This window comes from Doryrhamphus excisus, chromosome 1, assembly GCF_030265055.1.
Source record: "Doryrhamphus excisus isolate RoL2022-K1 chromosome 1, RoL_Dexc_1.0, whole genome shotgun sequence".
NCBI lineage: Eukaryota > Metazoa > Chordata > Actinopteri > Syngnathiformes > Syngnathidae > Doryrhamphus > Doryrhamphus excisus.
The window spans coordinates 9,197,501-9,209,801 of NC_080466.1; the positions used below are offsets into that span (position 1 = coordinate 9,197,501).

Consider the following 12,301-nt stretch of genomic DNA (forward strand, 5'->3'; position numbering starts at 1 on the left):
CAATTAACTTTTCTCATAAGATATGTAAATCTAAATAACCTGTTCCAGAAAGCCAAAAATGTAAACAGAAAACATGTTTTTACACTTTTACAATTATAGTTTAAGATGCAGAAAATAAATTAAAATGCATATACTGTAAATGATTTAAGAAAGGGATAAATGTGTCCTGTGAGGGGTTACTTTTATGCCTTTCATAAATAATTGATATGTATTTATACACGGTGGACAAGTGGTGAGCATGTTCTCCCCGTGCATGCATGGGTTTTCTCCGGGTACTCCGGTTTCCTCCCACATTCCAAAAACATGCTAGGTTAATTGGCGACTCCAAATTGTCCACAGGTATGAATGTGAGTGTGAATGGTTGTTTGTCTATATGTGCCCTGTAATTGGCTGGCGACCAGTCCAGGGTGTACCCCGCCTCTCGCCCGAAGACAGCTGGGACAGGCTCCAGCATACATACGACCCTCGTGAGGATAAGCGGTATAGAAAATGAATGGATGGGTTACTTTGACCTTCATTGAAGACTGTCCTCAAAGACACAATATGGCAGCAAGATCAGCCACCACCACCTTATTGTTTTGACATAAGTTCTTTTTGAATGTACCAACATTTTAATAAAGAAGGTGAGAAACACCTTCTTCAAGAAATATGTTATGCCAAAACAGGAAGATGGTCTGATTTATCCTTTATACTGTGCTTCACTTTTCATGTAATGTCATGCTAAATGCTCATGAGAACACGTCTTCCACATATGCTGTCATTTGGTAGGACTGAGGACATTCAGTCTGACTTGTGACATTTCCAACCTACTATAAAGGCGTAATCTACTCATAACATAATTTTGCATTATGAATAATTGATTCATTCATTCATTCATTAATTCATTTTCTACCACTTTTCCTCACAAGGGTCGCGGGGGTGCTGGAGCAATCACAGGGCACATATAGACAAACAACCATTCACACTCACATTCATACCTATGGACAATTTGGAGTCACCAATTAACCTAGCATGTTTTTGGAATGTGGGAGGAAACCGGAGTACCCGGAGAAAACCCACGCATGCACGGGGAGAACATGCAAACTCCACACAAAGATGGCCGAGGGTGGAATCGAACCCTGGTCTCCTAGCTGTTCGGGAATAATTTATTGATGTTGTCAAATTTAACCCCGCTAATCCCGCTGCTCGGCCACACTATGTACAGTATTATATTTATTTGCCTTCTATTTCACAAACAATGCTTCTTCTATACACACATGCATAAGCAGGAACTGCCATGTACTTATGTATGGCCTCCTTTGTTTAAACACCATGCCAAATCATCTGATTTTCTTAGAGCGCTAAGTGATGTCACACTGTCTGTTCGGCCAACAAAAGTGGGCCTTGTTACAGCGCACCGACATAAGAGAACGCACCCTTGCCAAACTGGCTTTTACAACCTTTTGTCCCCCCAAAAACAAAGGAGCGCACTTTCCCTTGGCAAATGATGCCTTAATTGTGCAAGTTAACAAGCTTGCCCCCCCCCCCCCCCCCTATTTTCCCCTCCATGAATAACAAAGACGGCAGGCTGTTCTTGGTCACATAAACTTAACAACAGCAAGAAGAAAAGGCAAAGAAGAATTGAAGAACCGGGCGTGACTGATATGGGGATCCACAGTTGGATATGTTGTACTGTATTCATGACGTTTTTGTTTATATTAACGTCTCTGACCCTTCCACTGCGATACTCTTCTTTCTGGCTGCTTCACTTATGGCTCTGATATGTTGCTCCTAAATGGAGGTAGTGTTGAATGGGGGGCATCTCCATGGATTTGCATAATCTGATGGCATTCAGACAAACAGAGAGCGCTTGCCAAAAAAAGGTGAAACCCCCCCCCATGACAAGAGAGGGTGAGGTGTGGTGTACAGACACCACACTGTACAGCAGCATGGGCACCAGGCGGGCACATGTTGTATTAAAAAAGTCATTGAAATGTTCCCCCGGATTCATTTGGAGCAAAAACAAAGGTCTTTTTGTGTTTAAAGTTGCATGTCAGCATACAGTGACGTGACCCAATGGGTCCTTCTTCTTCTTTCATTCTTTCATTCATGTCTGTTCTTACAGCGCACGGTGCCAAGCGTCTTCTTCTCTCTGATGGGAAACTGTTGCTCATGTGCCTGCCAAGTTTTGGCATTATTAGGCCACGAGGGGGAGTAGAGGGGGGGTGGCAGTGGGAGTACGGGTGTGGGGCGGGGGAGGTATGCTTTAAAAGCTCTATGTGAGCTAGATAGTGCTATCTAGTGTGGGAATGATCTCCATCCTTATCCAACCATCACCCCACCACCACCCCTCCACCATCCTTTTGGTCCGCCTTACTTTCTTCCTCTAACCCTCTTCCATCCCCCCTGTTTTAATCCTCAGATTAAATGTTGAGGTGTGTAACGGCGGCCGATGTGATGCCACTGCAGAACTTTGATTACGACTAACTGTTGGAGTTCTCACAGCTTGTGTACTGTGTACAAAACATCATTGTGCACACACACACACACACACATTCAGTTCATTACAATGCGTGGCAAAAAGACATAAGACCATGTCTAACAGAAAAGGGATTAAAACAAACAGAATGCCGTTTTTGTCACAAAAAATAATAACAACTCAATTTTAAAATATAACCATCAACAATAAGTCAAAGATATAAAGTCAAGTCATCCACAATATTTCACAGATGGGAAAATGAAAGCAAGGGCAACACGGACAAAATAGTTACAGCAGGGGTGGGCAAACTTTTTGACTCGTGGGCCGCGTTGAGTTAACAAAATTGTCCGGGGGCCAGAAAATATATTTAACACACACACACATACACACACTATTTTACGCTTATAATTTTTACATCCTGCATTGAATTAGTTGTCTAATTGTATCTGTAAAAGTGTCATACTAGCAGCTATGGAGCTAGGAGCACTTTAAACATCAGACCACATTACGACACAAATTATGAAATAGAATTTTACTTTTTACTTTTTTTTAAAACTTTTTTAATGTTGTTTATGTTTTATGTTAGGGCGGCACGGCGGTCTAGTGGTTAGCGCGCAGACCTCACAGCTCGGAGACCAGGGTTCAATTCCACTATCTCTGTGTGGAGTTTGCATGTTCTCCCCGTGCATGCGTGGGTTTTCTCCGGGTGCTCCGGTTTCCTCCCACATTCCAAAAACATGCTAGGTTAATTGGCGACTCCAAATTGTCCATAGGTATGAATGTGAGTGTGAATGGTTGTTTGTCTATATGTGCCCTGTGATTGGCTGGCGACCAGTCCAGGGTGTACCCCGCCTCTCGCCCGAAGACAGCTGGGATAGGCTCCAGCACCCCCCGCGACCCTCGTGAGGAAAAGCGGTGGAAAATGAATGAATGAATGTTGCCAGCGTGCCAGAGTCAAACGCCTGGTGGGCCGCATGTGGCCCCCGGACTACTGTTTGCCCACCACTGAGTTACAACAGCATTGAAGGACGACTTCATGAACTTCATGAAGGACAAAACCTATACGACATGATCGCCGACTCCCTAACATTAGGAAATTGTGATGTCATAAATAGAAAACGCAGTTCTGAATCAGAATCAGAATGCATTTTATTGTCATTTTATACATAGTAGAATGAAATGAAAGACAGTCTAACAGTACAAAATATAAAGAATTAGAAAAATAATAATAAATAAAGAAGGATTTATATTGTACAGGACCATTGGTTGCCTTGGTTACATAGTATTGAGAGAGATGATGGCTCTAGGAAATTTTGTCTGTGCCCTGATACATCTGTATCACCTCCCAGAAGGTAGGAGCTGAAACAACTGCAAGGCGGAGAGGAAGCTCAATGTTCTTGACTAAAGTTACAGAGAAGGAATGAAGAGAAATTAGAACCAACTCTTAACCATAGCATCTACGATGGGATCTATGATGGGATCCAAATGACAATGATCAAACAAGTCATACATCAATAATGGATCATTTCCTGCCAAAATAAAAACAGCCAAAGTTGTTTTTCAAAGTTCAAACAAGAAACAATATAGTATGACATTATGAGTGTACCCCAGGGGTCAGTACTCGGATCAAAACGGTTCAACACTAAAATAACTGATGTCCTTGCATTCCATAGCACCAAGGTGTAAGATGCAAACTAGACTGTTTTACCTAAAATTGCCTCTACTGCAATGGTTATATTAAAAAATATGCTTTGATTGATTAGGACACAAAATGCAGAGCGAAGCAATTCACATTCATGTACTTGAACTTGTTTCACCCCCTGACACTTACTGAATGGGTGATCCTCATCAAAGAACAAGTATAAATGGTGCCACTGTGCTTTCCACAAGCTTGATTGTTATTGTTCAACGTGGGATATTAATACGCAAGACAAACATTCTCCTACTGAACCCTTTACTTTACATGACAATAAATGCTTTGGCCGTTTCTTTTTCTATCACTTTATTATTATTCATGCGATGCGGCTGAGGCTTTTTCGTCTGATTGACCATGAGTCCCTGCTAAACTTTGTGTTTGGAGTCAGGATTCATCTGCAGGACCACTGTCTTTGATTTGCTCGTCTTTTGGATTTAGGGGGCCAACTTAATGCTTAATGTGTCTTTATCCAAGCATCCAAGCGAATAATGCAGGCTTATCCATATGCATCTATCATTGAGCCATCCATCCTGAAGCAATTCTTATGTACACATACACATGCATACACAAAAACCTTTTATTAATATCCACCTTGGCTTAAAATGCCCGAAGATGTGTTGTACGTCCACTCGTGTCTTTAAAAAAAGCCAATAAAATGAAATATTCTTGCACTTTCCTCAGAGAGAAACTTAGATTTCATGGTGCTGATGATTTTTCTTCGCACTCACTCAAGGATGAAGCATGATTGTTCCCCTTTCAGCCCAGTCACAATGAGGCACCCTGCAGGCTGCTCTTCTGTTTAAGCTCCTTTTTAACATTTAAACACTATACAACATAGTTAAAGGAGCCAAGAAGGAGGTGAGCACATTTAGATACATACAAGCCTCCAGCAGCTTCGGCCAACTCATGTGGATCACCTTCACACTGTGAGAAGAACAGTGACTTGTTATAGTTACTTTCCAAAAAAAGTAATTGAATTCGTTCATTATTCATTCATTCATTTTCTACAGCATATCCTCACGAGGGTCGCAGGCGTGCTGGAGGCTATCCCAGCTGTCTTCGGGCAAGAGACACCCTGGACTGGTTGCCAGCCAATCACAGGGCACACATATAGACAAACAACCATTCACACTCACATTCATACCTACGGACAATTTGGAGTCGCTAATTAACCTAGCATGTTTTTGGAATGCAAACTCCACACAGAGATGGCCAAGGGTGGAATTGAACTTGAGTCTCCTAGCTATGAGGCTTGCGTGCTAACCACTTCACCGCTGTGCGGCCGTAAAGGAATTATTTCTTCGCAAATGTAACTGGAGAAGCACTCGGACAGCACCGATCTCCACCAGGAGCCATGGTTCACACCAAAATAATAATAGTACATTTTTACAATTTTTTTTTTTTTACATTTTTTTATATCAGTCCATGATATATTTGAATATATTTGATATATGTTAGAAACTTGTCCTGTAGTTTTTTTCTTCTAAGTGATCCAACCATTTTTTGTGGAGTTCGATGCACAAATGTCGAAAAACGTCCTATGATCCTATGATTTTTAAAATTCCTGGATCCTGACGGTGATCCGGTTCACCACCAAAATTCCATATTCCTTTTTTCTGACAATTCCTGAAAATTTCATCCATGCAAACCCATTCAGGACTTTTCAAGTTATTTTGAAGACAAAAGATAACAGATGGGTATTCCATTATTGTGTTACTTTTTTTTCCAATAAATGAACTTCCAAAAATGTAAAAGAATTGGGATTTAGCTTTTCGGTGACGTACGTATTTTATATTTTATATTTTATTTATTAGGAACAATGCATATTGATGACCATCTGCAAACAATACACCAAGCCAAAAGAAACACCAAAACCCTTTCCCCCTGACCAGAAGTGGGACATGAAGTCTGACCTTGACATGCAACTTCGGTTCCCCACAGAGGTCACCATCATATCCCTATCCTAATATCGTTGTTTTGAACAACAATGCACCAATGCAAGGGCGGTGCATCTCATCGAATTAACAATTCCACAGGTGGAAGGGATTGAGGCTGTCTTTGAGCGTAAAAAAGTTGACTGCACCGAGGATTTGCGTGGTTCTCAACCACACGCCTCTTGAGGGATGCTGGAGTTAGTGGAGGAAATCTGAAGAAAGCAGTAAAGAACTGCCAGAGGAGGCCATAAAAGTCACTTTTCAGCTCTGGCTGAGGAGGAAGGCCAGAAACTGGAACAAATCCAAACCTCCAGGGCCCTGTGTGAAAAAGCGATTGCCTCCTAAACCTACGAACTTGTTGGGCCACCCTTAGCAGCAACAACTGCAATCAAGCGTTTGTGATAACTTGCAATGAGTATCTTCTTTGTGGAATTGTTGTAATTCAGCCACATTGGAGGGTTTTCCTGCATGAACATTTAAGGTCACAATAGGATCCATGTCAAGACTTTGACTTGGCCGCTCCAAAGTCTTCATTTTGTTTTTTTTTGTTTTGGATCATTGTTCTTCTGCATTCTCCTTCAGGATTTTTTTTTTTTTTGGTAGACAACAGAATTCATGGTCCATTTATCACAGTGAATCTTCTGGGTCCTGAAGCAGCAAAACAGCCCATATTATCACACTACCACCACCCTATTTTACTGTTACTCATTTTTTAACTCATTTTACTTGTCCATGTTTTTGCCTGGAGTCCGAAAACCTTAGAAATGAAATCTCAATTACTTTCTAGCTTTCTAGTGGGGGCAACACTGAAGGAGGGTGGGGGGGGGGTCACTTTTTCCACACAAGACCATGTAGGTTTGGATTTTTTTGTTCACCCTTCAAAATAAAAAAAGGAAAAAACATTGAATTTAAAAACTATTTTGTGTTGAGTTGTCATTGACTAATGATGTGTTCCAAACAAAAAAGGAAGAAATCAGGAAGTGAACAAACACTTTTGTGGGATACACTAACTTACCATATACGGTTCCTTACAAAGAGCTAATCTTGCATAAGAAAGGTCAAGATGCACAATTTACTATAACAAACATTTATTCACATCATGTACAACGTCCACATAAATAAAACAAAACAAAGGCAACATGTGTGTGAGTGTGTGTGTGTGTTAAATGGCGTGCTGCGCACTGTGTAAACTAAACGTGTTGTGGTGTGTGTGGCCTATGAAGTTGAAATAGTGATGATGTTCGAGTCCCTGTACCGGTGACAAGTATCCACCATGCTGCTGTGAGTGCGCACTCAGCGCTACAGGCTGGTACGAGATGGTAGGGCCGCGAGCCGAACCGTGCCAGGACAAGTGTCCCGGTGGGCTCTGCTGCTGGTACACGGCATCCGTGGGGCTGTGGTGCTCTGGAGAAGAGTGCACTTGATGGCCCAGGTAGTCTGACGGTTCGGGCCCGGGGCCCACAGAGCCGAAGACTGGCTCGGTGACTGCGCGTGACTTGGACTGCAGGAAGGCGAGAATCCGTGCGTACTTGATATCTTTGGTCTCGGCTCGGTCCTCCGTGGTCAGATAGTGGACCAGGTTCTTCATACACTCATGATAGCCGTAGTGGAAGTAGTTGGCGAACTCAGCCAGCAATTCACCTTGAATGAAGATCAAACAAGATGTTATTATTCGAATTATTAGGGTGGGGGTACTTCTGATGCGTAAAAGTGGATCCAGTTCAGTTTAGACAGTCTTAAATAATCTCTTTACATTGTGTTATCCTTTTGTTTCTATATTTTTAATTTTAGTTTTAACTTAGAAAACAATGCAATGGAAATGTCGTATTTAAACAAGCAAATTGAACATTTTGGCGGCACAATAAGACTTTTTTTATATGTTGGAAGAACAAAATCCCTTTAAAATTACGCAGCGTTTGTCTTTATCCGCCCTATATATCGCTTAATTGCTTACTTTTCAACATACAATATGTTATTTATTCACTAAGCACATGCTTATAACTCAGTTCTAAATAATACTCAGTTCTAACACGATAAAATATGTAATTATAAAGGCAAAGGTTTGGTTACATGGCTTAACTCACACTTTGATAAAACATCACCCATCACAGAGTTTACTACTCACCCTTTTCTCTCCCTCGGGGGAAATCCGCAGAGTGGAGCGCCCTCAGATACTGAACTGTCATTTCCAAGATTTCAGCTTTTTCCAACTTGCCTGCGTTCTTTGGGGGAATAACAATCATATTATTAGAAAATGCATGCAATAATACAAATGGATATATCTATAGCTTCCACATATTTGACTATACAGGCTTACCTGTTTGGCCAGTGCCATTGGTACAGTTTTCCCCAGTTCGTTGAGGCAGCGATTGATGCGATCTCGTCTTCTTTTCTCAATAACTTTATGAGAGATTGGAGTTCTCTAGAACGATGGAGAGAAAAGTGAGCAAACACATCAATTTTAGGTTGTAATTATTTCTCAGTCTGTATATGTGCGCACATTGCAAAATGCGCGCAAGGCTGCGTTACGCACAGCATTCTCTGACAACAAAATGTAATTTAAATATATATTACCGCTAGTCCCGCATTTAACACAGCACGTTTAGCACATTTTAAGTGAGAATAGTTTAGAAAAGCGATTACGTCTATCAAAATGTCGGTGTGAAGTCGTAACAAGCGCGCTGGAGTTGTCCTGTGACCCATGCGCAAAAAAACTTTTCTAGAAATATAAGAATGTTCTGTTATAAAATAACATGGTCAGTTAAATACAGGAAGTGAAAGTGTCACTCTTACCTTTCGCTCTTTCATTTTGGATGCCATATAGGAGGAAATTATTTTTATTATTTTTAAAGTCGGTCCAAATTGTTGCAGCTTGGAGAGTGTGATGCTCTGGAAGTACGCTGAGATGTGAGGAGGAGAAAAGAGTCTGCTCCTTATAAAAGGGATGATCCAAGGGGGGACATTCACGGTAAATGTAAATTATTCCATGGGATTAGAAGAGAACCATGCGTGCAGGGATAAATGTGTGCGTTTAGGATCAGTTGAAGAAATAGTACCAAAGAAAAAGAAAAGGAGGTGGGCTGGCAGGGGGGCAAACCTTGCTTTGTTAACCCACGTGGCTTCTTAAAAGACACGTGATTACTCGTGGAATAGTATTTGCATAGTAACAACTCAGGCGGGAAATGACGAGTGAGGCGTTCAGGGGTTGGATGGACGGACGGATGGATGGATGGGTGGATAGATAAGATGTGTGGATGGCGCACATGCACGCGAGCGCACGGACGAACAAGGAACAAAAAAAAGAAAGAGACTTTTTTCTTTAGTTTACAAATCCCCACCAAGCCGGTTTAACTCTCAGACCTAGTCCGAGTTTTAATTTAAGGCCTGTCCAGTGTCATTAGAGTAATTAAGTAAGCCTTTAACAGGCTGTTCCGCCGAGTTCAGAGGAGACCTTTTTTGGAGAGATCCTTCTCTTCATTCTCCTTTTTCCTTTAACGCGACTCGTTGACATTTTATTCGTTGTTTTTTATTCACAGTCTTTACCATTAAAAAAATCTGTTTCTATATATATATATATCACAGAGAGAAGCAGGTGCATAAGTGCTGCAGGGGCCTGCTGGCACAAGAGCGTGGTCTGCGTCAAGGCGCACACGATGAGCCGCCACTGGAGACTCTTTTGGAGGGGGCTCAATTTGTATCCTATTATCCTATAAGAAAATGTCTATTCAGTGCCATGAATAGTTTCATTGGCCTAAATTTTAATAATGCTGTGAAAGAAAGGGGAGAAATAAAGAAGAATGCAGCTGGTGCGAGCGCGCATTATCCGCCGTCACCTGCAAGATGGATAGCCTGGAGACCCCTATTCATTTGCCTAATTTCGGTCAACTTAACAAACTTTGGGAGAAATTATACTGCCATTGTTGCGAAGGGTGAAGCCTTCTGATCGAATTAACAGCATGTTTTGATCCGGTAAATGTCATTAGAAGGAGAGAAACAATCGCGTTTAAAGGCGCCCGGGGAATGCGCCAAAGTGGGGACGCCAAGGCGCAAAGTGCACAAAGGCTGCTGGTAAATGGCACAGGGGACACTTTTGTACCCTCAAAGTTTTTCCCCTCTCCAAACAAAGGGCATTATTTTATACTTGAATACATTTCATACAACAATTGGCTGTTTTCTTCAAACATATTTGGAGCGCAAGGTTAACAACAGGTTTATTGTGTGCGCACCCAAACGGCTCTCATGCGCCAAAACAAGCCGGCTCTACGTCTCGTCTTTTCACAGCCTTTTCATCCTGCAAACCTTCACCCTGCAGCTTGGATAGATCTGATCCTGTGAGCAATGTCAAAGAATTAAAATAAAAAAGCATGGGGAGGTTGTGAAAGAAAAGGCTCACAAGACATCTGAAGCGTTTGGAGAGGTTTTTTTTTTAAGGGGAGCACCATGGAGAGAAAGGCGCGAGCGCGCGGGACGAGGGCATAAAATCCAATTACTTGACTGTGCACTTGTTTAAAACACTTTTTTTTTCTTTTTAATGTGTATACTTTGAAATGTGGGCTTGTTGGAATTGTGTGCTGCTGCTTAAACAAAACTCAGCTGGAAGGTTTTTCTCCCCAACTTGATGTAAAAGTGCCAATCCACAGTCAGACCAAGCAATATTAATGTAATTATTTATAGTAATTCCAACACTTTGATGAGGAAATTGTCTTTATTATCTTTATTGCACACAATGATTTGATGTTAGGTCATTTTGAAAGGCAGTGCTTATTTTCATTCACCATTGGCCATGAAATATTTGTATTATATATTAAGTTGCAGTATTATGTTTGCCATTCTGTTAATCAATATGGGGTACAAAAACAATATTAATCCATTATTTAATGGAACGAAATGCTTGTTTTCTGCAATTATACATACACACGCACATGTAAAGAGAGTGATATTCATTTAATGTATTTAAATGTACTGATTCTTTGCCTTAATTCTTACCAAAAAAGGCACACAGTAGGTTTTGGAGCAGCATTGGCCACAAAAATATAACTTCAAGCACACATAATGTAAGTCAAAACCAACATAATACAATATTTATTAAAGTAAAGAGATTTGATTAATGATGAACAAAGTAGAAAGACGTACCATAAAATATAGTTTGTATTGAAAGTTGGTATTACAGCTGAGTCATTGTATGAATTGGCATTTTTGGGTCAATGCAATGTCCAGTAGTACATCAGTTTGTATAATAAATACACTTTCTTACATATTTTGCATGCAGTCCAAGGAAAGTATGTTGTTATAATTGCATTACATTTTCAACATAACTATTAGACCATTTAATTGTAACAAAGTAACACTGGTACAAGTAATTGATAATGTCAATACAATATGCTGTACTCTCTAGTCGAGTGTTAATGGCTGAAGTGTGTAGCTTCCGGCAGAATATGTTTAAATGGTTTACACTGTTTACATAAGTAAGCATTTAGAATCAGAATCAGAATCAGAAAAGGGTTTATTGCCAGGTATGATCAAACACATACTAGGAATTTGTTTTGGTATAGTAGGTGCAGACACATCTATTAAAAAAGAATGAAAAATACAAAATATACAGAATAAACAGTATAAATATATGTACACAGTCTGTTTTTTACAGGAGAATATAATACCCCAAATGCAGCAAAGACTCACATGTGACAGAAAAACAGAGCAGTGTGTGTGTGTGTGTGTGTTGTCAGGCACTGCGCTGTGACCCGTGGTGACCCCTGAGACTCCCCCAACACAATTCTGTGGCTTGGTGCGCCACCCTCAGCCTGAAGTGCGTCAGTTCACACGGCCCCCATTGAGCCGAGCTCAGACAGCAAAGCAGACAGGAGAACAAATAGCTTTACACGCCGACTTACTCATTAAAAGACTGTCTACATCAGATGGAGACCGTGTGCACAGTGTTTGCACTGCATTTTGGAGATGTTCAAATGTTCGAAACAATATTTAAATTGTATTAAATTACACCCTTAAGTTGCATTTTTGTATGCTGTCAACTCAAAACTCAATCTGACAACAAACTTGAGTTTTACTCTGTAAAAGATTATAGTCATAGTATAATTTCTAGCAGCCATTTTCAATTGCTGTGTTAGGATCCAAAAGTGGATGGCAAACCAAATATGTGTGTGTCATGAACAGTCATGAATAGTTTTGTGTTTACCTTTATACTATGTCACTTAA

The 12,301-nt window shown here is 40.8% G+C and overlaps 1 protein-coding gene across 1 annotated transcript; it reads right to left on the reverse strand.

Annotated features, from left to right (window-relative positions):
- Positions 1-7,171: 7,171 nt before the first annotated feature.
- helt (helt bHLH transcription factor) lies at positions 7,172-9,328 on the reverse strand. Its single transcript, XM_058081573.1, has 4 exons — positions 8,882-9,328; positions 8,406-8,510; positions 8,214-8,310; positions 7,172-7,729 (listed from the first exon to the last, which is right to left on the reverse strand). The coding sequence occupies exons 1-4, from the start codon at positions 8,906-8,908 to the stop codon at positions 7,251-7,253; spliced, it is 708 nt and encodes a 235-aa protein (XP_057937556.1). The 5' UTR covers positions 8,909-9,328; the 3' UTR covers positions 7,172-7,250.
- Positions 9,329-12,301: the final 2,973 nt, after the last annotated feature.